A 19466-nucleotide genomic window follows, 5' to 3' on the forward strand; every position below is an offset into this window, starting at 1 on the left:
CTGAAGTATTAGCGCGCACTGTATCGTAGTATGTAGGCTGCGTATTCGACACGTATTAAAATACAAAATATGAAAACCCGTCCCGATTTTTCAGCGCACACGACACAGTTCCAGGGTCATTTGGCGTACCACTTGGCGGCACTCCACGTACCACTGCCGGTACGCGTACCACAGTTTGAGAGCCACTGCCGTAGCCAATCTGTAGCAGCGCACCTTCATCAAAACTCAGACTCCACACTTTCACACAAGCGTAACGCTCAAGCTCCCTAGGATATATGGGTGCCTTTCAGAGACGCATAAACAGCCCAAGATCTGCACGCCGCAAAACGAAATCTACCTGCTGCATTTCATCTTTCAATCACAGCCGACCAGTCCGCGCCAGCTCGCAGGATCGCCGCTCGGGCGGGCTGGAAACGGCCACCGCGCAGGAAACAAGCGTCTGCAGGGCTTCCTCTGCCCGGAGCCACACTCCCTCCACAGACCGGGCCGAGCGGCGAGAGCCAGCTAGCTGACAGGCGGAGCGGCCAGTCTCTCAGACAGCACGGCCTTTAATAAGCCTGGAGGGGCAGCTTGTCGAAAACAGGCCAGCAACCCTTTCCAAAAAAAGTTAAAAAAAAACCCCACAGGCAACACTGAAGGTTCTTTCAGCCCGAGCGGAGATGTACAGTTTCCAGCACTTGTGCAATTAACGTCTCTCTCCAACTCTCTCTCTCCCTCCACAGAAAAAAAAAAGGCCATTTGTTTATTACACAAAATGGGTGCGTTTTAGCGAACACACGCCGAAGCCAAATGAAAACCATGTGGTTAGAGCTCCACAAGGACAAAACTGCACGTCACAGGCACATACACCCCGGAGCGTGGATTCTGCCTGCCCTCAATCGGGGCTGGAGGGGAGCTCCTGCTCTTCTCTCATCTCGAACCTAGTCACCCCTCCTCAGCCCCTTCACCCCTCTTCCCTGCACCTTCCCAGCCCAGGGAAAGCCCCGTTTTTAAGAGAAACAGTGCGATTTACCTCCAGTTCCATCAGTTTCACTTGTCCTACGTCTTAAACGGCACCCGGCGACTGCACTGAAGGGCAGCTTCCCCACTTCCCCTTCAATCAATCAGAAGAAAAGCCAAGCCTAGCTCTGAGTCACACTTCAAGTTAAAGGAGTCAGACATAAAACAGAGCTGGCGTGTTTAATCCTTAGAAAGGCGAGCTGTAGAATCAAGTTATTTTTGGAAAAAAACAGGGAAATCGCCACAACCAAGTTCCTTCTACAACTCAAGACTCCTGACTTGCATGAGACAGTCCTCGTGAAAACTGACAGGATGGAAGCAGCAAAGAGTGGGAGAAGTTTTCTGCATGTGTGCTTTTGAACTGTTGAGTGTGTGTGTGTGAGAGAGAGAGAGACGCGGGGGCTGAGGGGCAGGGCAGACGTCTGCTCGACAGAGTGGAGTTTGTGCAGTCGGACACCGACACCCCTGAAGCACAGTTCACTTCCTGTTAGAGGGGGGGAGGAGGAGGGGGGGGCATGAGTATAAAGGCAGTGAGGAAGATCTCCCGCAGAGAGTGCGGCCACAGGCCTGCACGGTCCTCCTCTGGCCTCCTGCAGGCTGGCCCACCGCTCCACACGGTTAATGTCAGCTGGAATGTGGAGTCTTTCCCACCTGGACAAGACTGTCTGAGTGATAACTGCACTGCTGCATGCACAGCACTTCCACCCCTTTAAAGGGAGAGCTGGCAGAAGTACAACATGCACATGCACACTGGACAGGACAGCAGGGACGTCCCCTTCCTGTTCATGCAGTCTGTGCTGTTTCCAATGGGTCTTTTCTCCCTCATGGGGAAAAACAGAAGCTTAAAAGTCGAATTCCTTGATTGCCGAATTACACATGATTGAGAGCTTCAGTGAGAGTCTCAGTCACAGAGATAGGGCTACCTGGCTCTCCTATGTTTGCTACCATGCAGACTCCCCTTAACACAACCATTTTATTCTAATAGCAGGAAAAATAAGTCACCACATTAAAGCTCTAAGACCGCTTTTCTTTGCATTTCAAAAATGTTGCCGCAAAAAGTGTTTTTTTTTAATTAAAACTGTTCCATCTCGACATTTGCAGCCCAATATGCTTTAAATATTTCCTAGCCATTAGTATTCAACAGTAACATTCTGCACAGAATGAGCTGTCAACTGGCTGCAGTAGACAAAACGAGAGCCGATTAAAAAAAAAATGAGGAAGTGATTTCCTAGCTTGGTGTTTCCATAAATGGCGACACCCCTTCCGTACGACAAGAAAAGACTGGACCCCGTGCCTTGCTCAAGAGCTGCCAGTTCCTCTTTTAACAAATCAGGAAAATCAAACTGCATGGAGGTCCTAGGCTGATCTTGGACTGCAGGATCTATGCACTTTTCAGTGCTAAAAAAAGCCCAGAGAATAATTCAAACCCATGGCAATACTGTCAGAGTCCTACTGCAGGAATCCTACTTCAGGACTGGAAGCAGCACAGGGCAATAGCCAGAAGGGATTTCAAGCCCATCCCAAACAAGTGCAGAGATCTCTTCTTGGCTTGGGTGTCTCACAGCGCACACATTTTTTACAAAAGAACATCAAAGCGTTACAAACCCGGGGAGGCCCATCTAAATCACGTGGGATCTAATTGATCCATGGATCCCATCCAGCAGTGTCTTGAAAGATGGCAGGGTAATCAAGCTTCATGAGCATGGCTTGTTCCACGCTCCCACAACCCTCTGTGCAGACAAGTGCGTCCTGTCCACAGTTATATGTGCATCTCCACGTACTGCTCCCATTTGGTTCTGGCGGTTTGCGTTTTAACGTTTCCTTTTCTGAAGGGGTTTTTAAGGGTTGATTTTGTCACTGCCTTTGAGAAACTCTGAGCCTTCTCGATCCCCTCAGACACCCCATCAGCAATCTGAGCCTGGCAAGATTAAATGCAACGGATAACCAAAACAACACTGTGTTTTTTTTTAAAAAGAGTGAGATTTTAAAGAAGCGACTTCCCCAGTTCTGCAGCTTAGAAGCCTCAGAGGGACAGAGGGACTCTGGGCGGTCCCACACGATTCAGTACCCCTGTTAAAACAGCGCGAGGGTTAGCTGCTGGCCAGCTGTGCTCTCCAGTTAATAACTCCGAGCCGTGGGGTCCCACCTCTTACATCACTGCACCTCGGCACCAACTGCAAAACTGGCAAGTTTGAACAATAAATGTTCACGGCTTGACCTTTAAAAACCAGCCTGCTAGATGGGCGATTTGTTTATTTCTGCAGTGATTTTTCTTTTGGTTTGCAGTTTAAAACAACATATAGATCGAAGTTTGGGTTTCACACAGTGTAGAGCTCAGGCTCGGGGAGGGACAGGTGCTCCCAGGGTGCACTGATTGTTTGGACTGAGAGAAAAACAGGCTTCTATGACTCCCCTGTGTCAACAACGTTGCTGCTCTGCCAAGATCCCATTACCTGCATGTAAATGACTTCAGCAGTGCTGTGACACAATCTTCTACTGAAATCTGGCAGAATCCTTCTCGGAAAACTAATGTATTATATCTACACAGACATTAACAAACTAACCCTAGCGTGTGTATGTATATATGAAAAAACAGTCCTTAAATACACTGCTCCGTTTTTTAAAGTTTTTAAAGGACTCTTATTCTTTATTCTATATTCTAAAGAATATAGAATATATTCTTTATTATTCTTATTCTTTATTCTAAAGAATTTAGACACTTCTAAATAGAGAGGTTGTTGGCTCAAATCCCTGCTGTGGCATTTTTGCGCCAGAACACCTCCAGGTGTATAAATGGAACGAACCCAAGTTGCTTTGGATAAAAGGGTCAACCCAGTAATGACAGGAGTAGTTATTATTAACGTCAGTGCAGGTTCTCCGTCCACCGCAGCTCAGAAACCCCTGCACCTGCAGCCCGCCTACCTTCCACCACTTCTTCATTCCTGTTCCGCGCACATCGGCGCTGCCCGGGGGGGAAGGGTGCCCGGTGTGTGAGACGCGCAGCCTCCTGCGGTGGCGCCCCGGGGAGCTGTGAGCATGCCGAGCACCACAGCTTGTGCAGCAGTGTACGAGGGCAGCCAGCATCACCGTGATGTCACTGCACGCCCTGGAGGCAGCTTCACACACACGCACGCACGCACGCACGCACGCACGCACGCACGCACGCACGCACGCACGCACACACCCGAGACTCAGACACAATCCGGCTCTACACCACGGGCTGCGCTCTGGGGCCAGAGCAGCTTCAGGCAGGCCACCGGCACTCGAAGGGCACCTGGCTTGTTTTTACAGGCGCCGCCACTGTTTTGGTTTGCACCAGCAAAACACGAAGCTGCACAGAGACTGAGCCACACGGAACCTGGGGGAGTTCCCACCCGCAGGCGGACAGCTCCGAAAGCATGTGGCCGGGACGCGCGCTCGGGCGGTCTCCCGACCAGCTGACAGCCGGCCCCCTCAGCTGGCGGAAGACGCCCCCGTGGCCTAGCCACGGATCCAGAAGACGACGCAGCGCGGCCGACGGGCGGGAACGTTTCCCAGGCGAAGCGAGCCACTCACTTTCTCCTGGAGGCTGAGCTCGCTGTCGATGTCCATGGAGCGGGGGCGCAGCTTGATGGGCTGATCCTTGAAGATATCCCCGAACCCGAAGCCCTTCACCTTCTTGGGCTGGATCCTGGTGTAGAGGGAGCCGCTGCCCCCATCTGACTTGGTGCTGCTGGAGTCGCCCCCGTCGCTCTCTGAGCCCGTGCTGTCCTTCACGCCTGCAGAGCACGAGCACAGAGCACAAGGTCAGCATGCAGAGCACAGAGCTCCGCACCGCCACACACACACACACACAGAATTAGAACTGCCTAGCTCTTCCCCACTTTCTTCTCAACTCGTAAGACAATTCAAAGATGCCAAAGAAAAGCATTCTTCAATTAATCCTGTCAAATACTTAACTTCACTGTGACTCCACATGACCTGTAAAGCACTTTGAGTGGAGGGTCCAGAAAAGTGCTACATAAGTGTAAGAAATTATTATTATTAATTAACTCCTGTTGTGGAAGCACAACCAGTCCTCTGATGACTACAATATAGTCTGTAACAAAACAGCATGCAACTGCTGAAAGGGATTTCAGTGACTTTTCTTTCTTGTGCTCTTCTGTACTCCATAGCAAGGCCTGCACGCACGTGGTCTGTCAGCACTGAGCTTGAGCAACTCCACTACGTGTCTTTGAGGACGCGAGAACAGTCAGCTGACAGCGTAGCTCATCAGCCCAGAGAAGCTTCAAACACGGCACAGTTGTTAGCAGCTGTTTCCACTTTTCCACAGAGATGAGGTTAAAGAAATAAGCCACAGCTGCTAATGCAGTATGCAGTGCAGTTCAGTAACTGGCTTTTTGATATTGCTTAAGCACATCCAAGACTGACCAGTTGGTGCTCCTTAAAGTTTGGTTTCTTCATATACTGTAGTCTTTAAGGGCTGACGCAGTTGCTCCTGTAGCTGTGAAATCTTGCCCCAATAGTACAGACATACGTGTGTAATTGGAGTGAATGACTTATTCAGTCACCCAGCGCTCAGGGGGTCTGAGTTGTCTGAGGCTGGTCAACTGCAGACAGTGCCCACGCTTTTTACGACATGAAAAGGACTGGCAGTGTGCCTGCAGGGGGACCGGGGCCAGACAGAGACTCAGGGAGGACTTTCCCCGAATGTGAGCAGCAGTGTTTCTGTGGGCGTCTCTGTGGCTGAGCTCTGGACGAGCGCGGAGGGGCTGAAGGCTGCAGGAACCTACTTGTTCTGGTGCTCCTGGCCTCCTCCTGAGGGGTGAGGGGGTCGTCAGGCTCCAGGGGCAGTTCCCTGATGAAGTTGGAAGGGAACATCCCCGTTCTCCCGTTGAGAGTGCCCTCCCACCAGCCTTCCTCCACCTGTGACCAAGGATGGACACACTTCAGCACAGCAACAGACACACAGACACACAGACACACAGACACACAGACACACAGACACACAGAGGAAAGACCACTGCCCTATTGTAAACATGCAGCCCTGAATCCCCAGAAGGAGCAAAAACATCACTGACAGAGGCACCCAGAGGATCTGTGCATGACAGGGGTCTCCTGCTCCTGGAGTGCCTTCATACAGTCTCATTGTCATTAAAATCATCCAGTTCTGAAGACCAGGAGCAATCGGACTGCGCTCTGTTATACTCATTATTCTGTAAAATAAGCTGCTTAGAGGTCACTCGGAACAAAAACTGGACTACCTTCCTGCGCACATCAGACCACATTCTCAGGCCAGAGTGCCCTCAATTAAACTCATTTGTTTAATCGATCGGAAATGTACAGTACAAGTGTGCTAAAAATAAGGTGTGATGGGAGAGTGCAGAATAAGTGGACGGGGGCTCTGCTGGCCCAGGGGGGTCCAGGACTTCTTGTGGAGGGATCTGTCCCACCCTGTGCGTGCGTGCTTGCGTACGTGCTGCTCTTCATGTGCACTGCGTCAGCTGCACACAGGCCAGGGGCTCTCACGAGAACACGCAGGGCACGTGTTGCACCGAGAAAACACCACGGGCAGCAGCCCACAGCCAAAGGGGTGAAAAACAAGGCTGACAGCCGCTGTGCCTGCTCGGAGGCCAGGTGCCAACTCCTAAAAAATATTCCTGCAGGAAAAATCGGCCTATGGACCGCCTCTCACATTCACGGTTTTCTACTTAAAAACGGCGTCGCAGAGAGCGAGAGCAAACTTGAGGTCAGCGCGCCGCAGCGCCTGCCAGCTCCTTTTTCACTGTATGGCAGAGGGAAAATAAAAGCACGCCAGCGCACTCACTTCTGCCAGGACCTCGATGATGTCTCCGATCTTCAGCTCCAGCTCGTCCTCGTTCTGGGGGACGTAGCTGAAGGCCGCTTTGCATCTCCTTTTCCTAATGGCTTCGCCTGCGGGGAGAGGTCATAAAGAAATAAGCTGCCTGTCTCGGGCCCAATGCAAAGCACCTCGGCCAGGGAGCCAGCACTCGGCCTTCACCTTCGGGCGGTTCGGGGCGGCTCAGGGCCCTGCTTGGTGTGTGTGTGTGGGGGGGAACTCAGGCTTTTGAACCTCTGAGGAGGTGTAGCAGCAAAGGCAGCCGAGCCCCCACAGCCCTGAGACCAGAGCGGTGATTTTTTTCCTGCACACAACGCCATTTCCCTGCTCGACCCCCCCTCTCGTCTTAAGCACCGGGCTGACGCAACGTTCAGCCCCCCCCTCCTGCTGTGAGAGGGACCCTACATGAGGGGAGCAAAGAGGCATATGAAACTGTGAGCATCGGCCTGAGCTACTGATATTCAACCAACTCCCGAACCGTGGACCGGAGACGCCCACTCTTCCGGCAGGCTCCGCGTGGCGATTTGAATGAGTCTGACTTTGCGGCTGGCTCAGGTCTCCAGCCCTCTCATTCCTCTGCCTCAGGGACTTGCGAGGCCTCCTTTTCCTTAGGTATCCTTGTCCGAACGGCCCAGGCGTGCCGGAGCCCAGGTGCTCCAGGAGGGAATGGGTTCACTGGGAGCGCGAGAAGTAAGAGCTTTTTAAACACTGAGTCTGTTCCCCCCCCCCACCAGCACTACCGCTGTGTTTTTTCCATGCTGTTTGTCAGGGCCACTGCTACAAACACAGCTCAGGAGTGCTCACTGGAGACTCTCCAAAGTTAAAAAACACCCAGGGAAGGACCAAAGAGCAGGAGCTGAGGCGTCTCAGGAGTTTTTAGGATCCATCTGCACTTAATCAAGTCCTGCAGCTGGCCCAGATTTGTGCTGAAACCCCATCCAGCAACAGAGAAGAAGCTGTCCTGGGACAGGTCTGCAGCATTCACACAGGCCAGATGTGAACGAAAGGGATGCAAGGAGGGGAAAGGGTAAAAACGTTTCATGAAGTTAAGTATTTTTCCCTACACGGGCATGCTTATGGTGACACATGTTGTACACCCACCCACCACCAGAGAGCTGTTTATTCACATTAAGAGCCACAGTTACCTGGGTCCCATTCCAGAAGCACAGGGCACAAGGCTGAACCAGCCCCTGAGCAGAATGCCTGTCCAGTGCAGGGCACACAAACAGACATGCACAAACAAGCCCACAGGTAGGATTTAGAGACACGAATTCGCCATGCTGGCACGTCTTTGGAAAGGCAGGAGTAAACTGAACCACCCAGAGAAAACGCCTGTGAACAGAGAAGAGAAGAACACGCAAACTCCATACTGAGTGTGCTCCATCCAAGAGCAGGACCGGGACTCAACCGCTGTTTAACCATCACACCGCTGTGCACTGCGAGACCTGTTCATGTCTATGTACAGTATAGGCACAAACAGTGATCCACCCTTAGATAAGTTTGTCTTTTGCTCCCTTGTTGAACAACAGTGACAAAGCCTAGTTGCAGTTTAATCAATGCATTCATAATCCTTTCCAGTCCGCCTTGCTGCTGCACCTCGTGTGTTTGTGCTTTAAGCTCCAGGAAGGCTTGGATATCCGAGTACGCCCTCAGATGGGACGGACTGGAATTCCCTCCCCACCCCCCAGCGTGCTCACTGGAAGCGCTCGTTCCGGTCTCGTGATGCCGCGCCTGGGGGGCTTCCCGATTGACTCCAGATGTCGCGGGCGCGGGGCGAAACCCCGCCCCCCGGGACCGCCCTAGCCCTAGCCCCGCCCCGGATCCCCTGACGTCGCCGCGGTGAGGGCGGGGCGGTTGGCAGGACCGCCCAGTCCCGCAGTGACGTCGAAGGGGGGGGGGTGGCCGGCAAATAATTCTGCGGGCTTGTTACTAAACAAGTTGTTACTAAACAAGGCACTCATTATGGCGAAGCACTGACGGACTGCTATCACCATTAAATCATCGGTCGGCCCATTACGTTTTCTTGCTAATTAAGCAAGAGGCTTTTTTTCCCCAACTCAAACGTCTGAGCTTGTGTTTTGCTCTGGAGATGCAGTATCTAAAAGGCGACCTTCCACACTTTTAAGAGTCAAACGCCAAGAGTCACACAGCCCTGTGGTTAAAGCAAGTCAGTCAAGGGCCCAGCTGTGTGCCGGAGCTCGGCTGGAACAGAAACCAGCAGGTTCAACCCGTTTCAGGTGAGTGTCACATGCACTGCGAGATCATACGAGTTAAACGGTGACCATCCCTGCTCCAGCAGAGTTCACGGGTTTCCCTCAAATCCACAATCTGTCAAGCCCTGAAACAACACACCCGGGACGTGTGATCAGCTGGCTGAGTCGGGCATGGCCAACAGCGGTCTCCGGGAGATACGGGGTGCGAAACTCCTCATCTGAAGCGATCGCCCGCAAGGGGGACGACATAACATCGTTTCAAGCGTTTATTAGTGAACAATGTGAGGGTGACCCATAAAACCAGCCTCCTGATTTCTATACACAACCCTTTAAAAAAAGCCATCGAAACAGACTTGTGCACGCTGTTGAATACGGAGCACTGTAAGTACTGTGGATTCTGGTGTCTTCTCGGCTACGTCACTCAATTCAATTCAATTCCATTCAAGGTGCTTTATTAGCATGACCGATGGGTACAACCCTTGTTGCTAAAGCACATAAAAATAATGAAATTCACATGAAACAAAACAAAAGATAAAAGTAAAATAAAATCGACAGACATATCACAGACGTTTACAACAAAGACATATCATAAAATATTTACATATACTGTAGATTCAGTCTGAAGTTTTTTCCCCCACTTTCGACCACTAGAGGTCTCTCCTATCCCGTGTTTTGCCCACATCGCTAATCTCTTCCCCTCCCACTACAATCCCACTCCTTACTCCCTCCCCATCAACACCTTCACTGGAAGTATGATATCAGTGCTCGGCGTGACTTGATTCGGCGTCATAAAAAAACGTAACAACCACCGACGGGATCTCAGCCGTCATGGGCTCACAGCGATGACAGGGGGGTTACATTCAACACCGCTGCAGCCTGGCTTCAATCTCAAGCAGTGCTGCGGAATGACCGTTCAGAGAGTCCGCCCACACCCGGCTGGCTTGGGGGTGAGCTCGTTAAACCCTCGATTGAAATGCTAGAAAACAGCGGAAACTGAAGACAGCCCAAACGGCAAGATCCCTTCTCGCTCTCTTTCCGGATACGGAGAGAGGTACAGTACAACCCCCCCTTTACAGGAATGAGACGTTAAGAGATGTCCCCCCCCCCCAGTCACAGCTCACAGCTCACAGCGGCCCCCCTCTTTCCCCAAGGAGCCGGACGTCGGCCCGCTGTCCCAGCTCCTCCCCGCCCCCCCCCCGTCACTCCTCCACGACCGCCACAGCCGACTCCTGCTCACCTCTATCGTTAGTACAGGTGGGCAGCTGCGTCAGCAGGCGCAGTCTGCAAAGGAACAGGTAAGAGGTTTATTCTCTGCTGAAGAGAGAAGAAAGAGAACACAACGTTTCGGCCGAAGAAGGCTTGGTTGTGTTTTCTTTCTTCTCTCTTCAGCAGGGAATAAACCTCTTACCTGTTCTTTTGCACCTCTGTCATTAGTCTGGTCTCCGCTTTTCATGTCCCCATGTCTCAGGTGAAGTGGTCTCTGCCCAGAAGCTACGCTGCCGCCACCCAGGGCCGCTTCGCAATGGTGTTCCGTTGGCGAGCCACGCTAACGACTCTCTTCCCGTCCTGCGAGAAGCTTCTCCTCGGTCCGTCGTGGCGTCCGGCGGCGCCGTACCTGCCGGGTCGGGTTGCGGTGCGAGGTGTCGGAAGGGGGCGGTGGGGGCGAGACGGGAGACGGCGGTGGGGGCGAGCTTCGGTGACAATTGTGTTTGCCTCTGCAGCGCCGGTCTCAACCACAACGCCCAGCCGGGCAGCGCTCGTCTCCCAGACCCACGCCGTAGGTAGGGGAGTGGGGGAAGAGCAAGGCAAACGAGGCCAGGCCGAGGGGTGCTACAGCCAGCGCTAACCCCCCAGGAGAGCCGAGCGCACTGGTCACCCGTCCACAGTGGTTTATCCACATGGGGAGCACCCACTCGCCTACTCCAACAGCCCACAGTGCCCTCTGCAGGCCAATCTGCCCCTCAGGCGACCCACTCCATACAGATAGTCTCATACTGCACTCTTTATTCTTCGCATTTTGTTTTTGTGTGAAACAGCAACAATTAGAATCTGAACAGAAGTGTAGTATTGGTTTTTTTTTTCCTCTGTGAAATTTATCAAGCGCTTTAAGAAGCCACCTTTAAAGGCGCTATATAAAATAAAGTTTATTATAATTATAATTATCTCCATGAGCAATTTAAATGGGTGAGAGGAGCTGCTGTTGGAGTCAACCAGAACAGCTCACACTACAGAAACACGCTGTAATAAAGGCCGTTTTGCCTCCAGGTTTGTCAGGATAAAGTCGCGTACCGTATTGCATCGCACTGCGAAAGAAAAGCTAGCACGTGAGTCTGACAGATTTAAGCTTCCCAAAATAGCCACAGAGCAATGATCTGCGTCACTTTCACAAGTCTGAAAACACTTTTGCTCCAGATGGGGGAAAAAAAAAAAAACTTGCCCTACGCTACACAGAACCACACTTCCGCCTGGAGGAACTGCAAAACCTTTTAGCAAAATAGCGACGGACACTTTTTTTTCCCTCACGCCGATTGTTTTACCCCGAGAGGCGGTTAACATAGGAAAGTAGCGAGAGACGGGACAAGGCGAGAAGACGGAGAAGAGACTCCGCTGAGTCACTCCACATGGACCAATAAGAAAGTCTGGTGATCGAGAAGCCACGTCCGCGAGCTCTGGTGCTGACGGCGTGCCACGATGTCCCCGTTTCCCTCTCCCACCGCGCTTGATGACCACGCCCGCAGGGCCTACCTTTCTTGGCCGGGCGCAGACTGGGCTCCGAGGCCGGAGAGGGGCTGCCGTTGGAGAGCTCGCCCTTCTGCTTCTGTCCCTGAGCCTCCTTCTTCACATCCTTCTTGATTTCCTGTCACGCAAGCAACAGGCATGCAAATCAGCCAAGAGACCCCGGAGAATCACAAGATCGTCACGGCGATCAAGAGACGTTCAGAAGAACCCCCCCCCCACAGCTCAGGTACTGTCCTGGCTGGGAGGAGAACCAGCGCTGGAACTGGAAGCTGGGTGCCCTGTGAGCAGCTGGACAGAGTGAGCATCATGAAGGGGAAGGGCTGCATCCTTCTGATCAGCTCTCTGCCCATCATCGAGCTCTCTCATTCTTCTGTAGAGCAGTCAACAGGTCTTCAAGCAGGTGGTTTCTCTTACTGAGATTAATCAGAGTTTGCACCGAACGTCCACGATCACACAGACTTCTGCATTTTCTACAGCTAAAGGATGGTAGTGACCGCTGAACACTCACAAAATCATGCTTTATTGGGCATTTATTTGAAAAAAAGAGACCTGCAAAGGGTTTATTTTCCTTTGAACTTCCAAAGTTTTGTGGCAAAAAGGGAAGAATTTGGGGGATATAAGTCAATGTTTTTTGCACTCGGTACCAAATGTTGGCAACATGTTAGAAGAGTGCAGGAGACTGATCCCAAGCTCTTACACAAGCTCCTAAAACCAAAAACAGCTCAAGGAGAAAAACGATTTACACAAAAGCTTTGCATGAAGTCAGTATGCTTCTTCTGCATGAATCAGTACTCCCTAATGTAAGTAAAATGATCGCAACATGTTTTGTTTTCAGAAAGACATTTGAGACAAAATGCTCTTTGCTTTACTCCTTAGCCCTTTGAGATTAAAAGAACCCAACCTGTTGCCTTTTTTTCCTTAATATTAATGCATGGGTGTGGCCACTTGCAACAACAATCTCTAAATTGCAGTGTAACTCCTTTTTGTTTAAGGTGGTCTGTACCTTCAGAAAACAAGCAAGCATCAATGAAGTGATCAGTCCTGGAAAAGATAAATGATAGTGGAAGATATATTTTTTTTAAATCAATCTCCTGATGCTTTTCTAAGTTATCAATCCTTAAACTTCAATGCTCCTGGCTCTGGCTGCATTGTGCATGGTTCCAAAAAAGACCCATGGGATACATATCTCTGCAAAGACCAAGGAAACGTATGTATTTACACAAGTGTTTCTGCGTTGCAAGATAGTGATCATCAGTGCCCAGATCAGGCCAGCCTGGATCTGTGCAAAGACGCCAAACTGTTCTCCAAAATCATGCTGCGCTGGAGGTTAGCTTTGGTCTGGTCTTACATTAGGTGATGACAGCTGGAAATACCAGTCAAAAGTAATTTCTTGCAATTAACTGCCAGCATGTTTTCTAACCACTGTTTGTCAGACTCCATGGCAAATGAAGATTGATCGACTAGGAAAAGAACTAGCCTGGCAAATTTTTCAATCTGGCTTTAAGCGATGCATCAGCAAAACAAAGAGGATGACTCTGGATAATGGCTTGCAGTATTTAAGTACGAGCATCCCCCCAGGACTGCAAGCAGTCTTGCTCACCATGTTACACCAGATGACCTTTCCGTTAACTGCCACTTGCAATGGCTGCCAGGCACTCACACAGCCACTGCTCGCTCCACGACTGCTGAGAAAGGCCCCGAGCCACGACGTAATTGGATTTCAACCCAACAGCGAACCTGCTCTCGGCTCTGCCTGTCACATCCTTCAGGTTTTCGCTCTTAAGGGCATTTCTGACATCCCCGAGTGCTGCAGTTAGTCGAGCTGGGGGGGGCTCCTGCTCTGTGTGCCACACAGAGACACGCAAAGCAAAGGGAACTATGAAGCAAGCACAGAGGGGGAAGGATTCAGCGGTCAGCGACTGAGCACCCCATTTCACGGCGACATGTCCAGACCTAAGAGGATTGCGCTGTTTTAGCTTTATGTGGGACCCTTGGAGAAACCACTGAGCAACAGCTTTCAAGATGAACGGCACGGCCTGCTCCCATTCGTAGTATCTCACATTCTTCAATTTTTAACTCCCATCTGTCTCACTTCCGTTCCTGACGCTCCACACCTAGTATGAACGAGGGGGGACAGCGGGCTGTGCCACCCTTTTTTGCCCCAGTGCTAGCTCCCCCGAGCAGACCTGCAGAGACCCCGGGGCAGCAGGACAGCACAACTCCAGGGGGCGCTGCGCTGCGCTGCGCTGCTCTCACGCGACGTCGATGTGTTCACGGTCCCGATGGAAGGTGGAACCCTGAGCAGAAGGGAGGTTTCAAAGCAATGCAACTGTTTTTTTTCATGTAAAGCATGTTTAAGGACAAACGCAGCAAAGGCCTGCCAGCAGGACTCCCAGATCCTGCCCTCTTCCCTGCCAGCCCCTTCCCAGATAGCCAGGCTGAGGAGGGGGACACGCCGGCTCACACGCCTGTCCCTCGCCAAGCTTAACAACAAGCTCAGTGTTTCTGGACACAGCCCTGCCCCTCCTGCATCCTGATCCCTTTATTCAACCTGCTGGACTCTCCTAATCCGAGCGCCGGGGTCGCACAAATACTCATAATCTGCTTGTCTCTGTCTCCCTCTCTCTTCCTGGCTGTACCGCCACTGTCTTCCTGAAAGCCTTCCTGCCGCAGCCTGGCACCTGGCGCGGCAGCGAGGATTAATGCTGCACTCTCACAACACAACAGACGAGGAGCGGAACTGACAGTATTTGTGGAGCGTGTTAATGCCTCTCGGTGTAAACACAAATTGATCATTCATGAGGTATACAACCCACATAAATCAGTACCATGACTGAACATGAATAACTACATACAGAACAAGACGTTGCAAAACGCACAATGTTCAAACGTATGCACACGCCAATTATGTTGGTAATATGTATGTGGAAATACTAATAAAAACGTACTGCCTTGATGTTTCAGTCAATTTAGTGCATTACAGGAGGCCCAACACAGATTCTTGCTGCTCAGTGGTTTAAACGATTGTTGGATCACGTTGACATTGAAAGATGCCCCGCTCTCTCACAGTGGGGTAAGAGTTAGCTGCTGCATCACAGGAAAAGCCCCAGGAAGAGAATGGTTCGAGTTTCCTGTTCCCAACGGCCAGGGTGGTGACTCCACTGCACTCTGGAGTATAACATTCATGGAATTGTTTCCATCAATAAACTTTATTTCCGCAATGAAAACGATTCTTACAAAGAATCTGTAACTCAAACATGAACACTCAAACTAAACACTTAAGACCACATTATAAAAGAACTTTGAAAGGGTGACTGTCCATTGTCAATCGTTCCATTTGCCAAGGGGACTTTAAGGCTGGATGGGCTCAAGAAAGTCCTAACGTTCATGGACTGCAGCTCACAAAGTCGATTCAGACCACGCTCTCCGTTACAGTCATGACCTGCAGGCCCTTTCAAACAGCTGGGCCAGGGCTGAACCCACCACCCTCCGCACTACAGTGCTAAACACAGCTCTACATTATGGCCCGTTTGAAATAGGCACACACCGTACTTAGTGCATCAAACAAAACATTTCCAGAAGGCACTGAGCCTTCGTCCTTCCCCCGGGTCTTTCTCTCAGAGCGGGGAAATCCATCATCCTGCAGAGCGGCGAGCTTGCTTCCCGCACCTCCAGCGATCGGCCATTCATCTTCCTGGGTGGGACCGCGGCGATGTCTCAATCACCGAGCGCGCGAGACCCGCAGGCTCCCCCCTCCCCCCCCCCGGCGAGGTGTTGCACACTCGCCTCGAACAGAGAGACACGACATCCCGCACGCTTCCCAGTGCGCACGGCCTTAATCTCTGTCAGCCCCATCGGCAGCGGGAACCGCTCAAGTTAACAACGCACTCCGAACGATTGTGCTCGGAGCTGTGATTCAGTGGTTTTCAGGCCAGCAGCATGCAGGGTGAGTCAGCCTGGGCTGTGCGTGCTGAGTCATGACTTCCCTGCCCTGCCTGCCCGAGTTCATGGTCTCTAGCGTTGTCGCCACCCTGGCTCTTCAAGGCCTCTCCAGCAGGGCAGGGGAGTCACGAGACTTTTGGGATCAGTTTTGAAATTAGTTTGGTCAAACTGCACCATACCCGCACCCACGCACACATTCAAACCACAGATGAGAAGTTCTGGCTGACTTGCAGTTGGTACTGCTCCCTCTGCACAATAGTTAGCGTTGTTGAGAAAGCAGGCAGTCTAAATGCATGGACTGGTTGGTTTTCAACAAAAAAAAAAAGTTTTAAATGTTCCCAATAAGCTTTATCTCCAAATATGGTAGATGTTTTCTAATACATAGTGATTTTTAAAAGCTTTCAATTGCACTTGGTGCTACTGCAAAGGCCTTTTTCAACGAAGCTTGAGTTTCCTAAGAGCGGGCGCCAGTTTTTGGTTAAAAGATCCTGGCAAACTGGGGAGCCAATCTGTCGCACAGCTCGTAACGTGAAGACCAGAGCAGATCCGGGGCTGACCTTCCTGGGTGGATGATAACCACCGGCAAGACTGTCAATTAATCTCTGTGCTGCACCCGTCCACATCAGCGGCCTTGGAAGTCATTTAGTCCCTGTTCAGAAAACCAATATCTTTAATTTGCTGTTGCAAACTGATGTCCTCATGAGGACAGCTGCTGACCTTAGTCTCTGAGAAGATGAAGATGATGAAGATCCCCGAGTGCTGCCCTTGGACCACACATCGGGGTACAACTCTCTAAAGCCCTCCTCCTGATGGGCTAGCAACCATCCCTCCCAGTCTTGGACTTCTGGATGAACACCACAGTCAAAATGTGGGACGTCACGTGGATTTTTTTCGAGAGCAGTCCCGGAGTTTCCGAGATCGGCGATCTTTTAACTTAGGCCTAACCAGACCTTAGGACTTGCCTCTAAGTTTCCCTGCGAAGCAACATTACATTTCAACATGATTCGTCGTTCCCTTGCGGCTGACTCCACAACCCATAGAAAACCCAATGTGGATGTGGGGTAACATGAAAGACCCGAGTGCCAGAGCGCAGGAAAACCACGGGCGCATCAGGACGGACTTTCACGAGGCTCGGGAAGAAGCCCGGGTCTGCAGACACACAGCCCAGACTGCGGCGCTGACCTGGCTGCCAGCTACAGAGCGCTTCATTCAGATCGAAATAAGCAACGCAAAGATTGGCAAAGCTGAACATGAGGCAGGTTCCAGCTGCTGTGTCAGTATAAGTGTAGCGGAAAACAGGGCAGCTCTGACAGGACAAGCTATCCTGTACACGATAGAACTCTGATATTAGGCAGGACTCCCCATGAGCCTGAAGAAAAATGTAGTTCCATTTCTGAAAACGCTACATACTCATTGCTCATCCTGCCCACCAAGTGCCTCTGTTCAAAGACGCATGCTGCCTGTTGAACATACTGTACTTATTTCCCACACAAGAACCGCCTTTACAATGACTCAAGATCTAAAATCGGCCATTCATAAATATATCCACATTCACATCCTGACTTCTGCCTCGGGACTGATCGGTGTTCTGCACGAGAAATGCAAGAAGACCGCCCAGGAAAAAAACCTGTTTAATACCGGGATTCATTTATAAACAGTATTAAAAGATATCAGAATTCCAATTCTAGCTATTTGCCCACTTTTAGATTCCGTCTCTCTCTGCATAAATTCGCTCAGGTGGGGAAAAAAAGGCTTCTGAAGCTGTCCTCCAGCCGCCCAAACCTCTTTCAGCACAATGGCAGTTCTCAATGCGTCACCAGAGGCCATTATCGCAGTCCAGGAGCGGGGAGGCTGACATTCTGTGGGTGGGCAGCTGTTCTGGAGAATGATGGGCCAGGAAATAATACTGAACATTACCCGTCGTTATTCACTTAGCAATACCGAGCAGCAGCGTGTGAAACGCCCACGGCACGGACTTTCGAAAAACCAAGGAGTGTCCACAGAAGCTGGAGAAGGGGGGGGGGGGGGGAGCGTCATTTTGTATTCTGGCGTTCCCAAAGTGTGTGACCTCGTTATTTTCTAACCCCTGCGTCCTCCGAAACTGGGGTTCGTAACAAGGACAGGGAAAACCGCCTATCCCTGCGGTTTCAGGTCCCCACGGTAAACGTTTTGCCAATGAGCAAAGCTGAAAACAGACTGCGAAAGGGAAGAAGAGGAAGATGAAGATGAAGATGAAGTCATTTTCTGCCGTTAGAAAAGACGCAGAAATCTAGCCGCAAGTCATAAAAAGCAGTCTGTTATTTGTGAAATGAATAGCTGGTGGGGTGAGACGAGGAGAACAGAGGAACACACTGGGCTCACAGATGAATGTACGAGTACCGCAGACTATCGTTCATCCGTGAAAATCAGGATTCAAGGCGGTCTTTTCTGAAAAGTGAAAAATAAACACAACAGCAAGAATCCATTTTTAAGAAGTCCAGCACCCTAGTTGTTTCATATAATAATACACAGTAATACAGTCACACCGAACATAGCAAACTGTCCTCTGATCTGGGGAACAGCTGATTACTGGGGACAGGGACTCACTGTGTGGCACTGTGCAGATCAGAGACTTCTCCCTGATCCCATTCACTCCCTCAGTCAGACAACCAGATACTACAGCCCGAGTGTACATACTTTATGTACATCGAGTGCAGTGCAGGATTTTACCATGCCTGGCAATAATTTAATTTACCCTGGGGCTGTGCTTTCGTACGGATTTTCAAATGAGAGACAGGCCCGTAAAGACAGGCTGTTTGCCCTCGCAGGCTGGCCACCTAAACGAAGCGCACGCGTGGCTTCAGACCCAGGGGGCCGTGCGGCTCCTCCTGCAGGGCGCAACGAGAAGAGACGCGGGCTCCCACCTGAACGGGCTCAGCCATTCGGAAAAACACCAAGCGCAAGAAGCCAGTCTCTGCCGGTACAGAGGTGTACTGCACACGGGTCCAACACCGCCACACAGGCAAGGCAATTTAACGACAAACAAAGACACAAACATGGCCTAGGCCTGCAGCTTCATTCCTGTGCCTGCGTGGTCTCTCTCCACTTTTAGACAGCCACCTCCACAGTCTGTATGGTCTACAGATCTACTCAGCTCAGTCTCCAGACAGGAGGACACCCAGATAAGTCCACTTCCCCAAGGACAATGGGAAAATTCAATTGAAAAAAGAAAAAAAAATGCAGTTGAACCCCTTCACCTAGATGAAAGAAGTGTTTCGACAGTGAAATGTCAGTCAAGGATTTTGTTAAAAAGAAAAGGGCAGAGCGAACGGCCTTGAAAAGACTCACTTGATTGAACCTATTATGCATGGGCACCGTCTCTGAATAGCTACATCTTGTCAGCAAATCTGAAGTCATTAAACTTCCAGTGCTTGCTCCTCACATTGCGTGGCGCTGCCGCTGCCTGGTCCTCTCTTCATCTCATCTGCAGCCTTCAGTGAACTCCAACAAACCTGCACTCCTCGCGCAGTTCTATCGAAAACGGCCTCCTACTTCAGCCCAATTCCAAGACCTCCCCCACTCTCCATCACCACCTCCCGGGGCTGCAGGACTCCAGTCTGGACAGAGCGCAGGCTTCTGACACGACTTCATACATGATTTCTGGCAAACATCCTCTCCGCTCCCTGTTGTGTCAGAACAGCACAGCCGAGTCGGGAGCCCGGCTGTGACCACAGGCCTAGCTCTTATTAGCAGGG

General features: G+C 51.0%; 1 protein-coding gene across 3 annotated transcripts in view; it reads right to left on the reverse strand.

Moving 5' to 3' along the window:
• Window positions 1-19466, reverse strand: part of sh3kbp1 (SH3-domain kinase binding protein 1) — a 74025-nt gene that overhangs the window by 17881 nt on the left and 36678 nt on the right. For all 3 annotated transcript variants that reach the window (XM_088920253.1, XM_088920255.1, XM_088920254.1), the window contains exons 3-6: window positions 11797-11908; window positions 6806-6912; window positions 5772-5904; window positions 4555-4757 (exon numbers count right to left, since the gene is read on the reverse strand). In XM_088920253.1, the coding sequence (XP_088776379.1) occupies window positions 4555-4757; window positions 5772-5904; window positions 6806-6912; window positions 11797-11908 (555 nt within the window). The remainder of the gene's footprint in view (window positions 1-4554; window positions 4758-5771; window positions 5905-6805; window positions 6913-11796; window positions 11909-19466) is intronic.

The sequence above is a fragment of the Atractosteus spatula genome, chromosome 7 (genome assembly GCF_055471065.1).
Source record: "Atractosteus spatula isolate fAtrSpa1 chromosome 7, fAtrSpa1.hap1, whole genome shotgun sequence".
Classification (NCBI taxonomy): Eukaryota; Metazoa; Chordata; class Actinopteri; order Semionotiformes; family Lepisosteidae; genus Atractosteus; species Atractosteus spatula.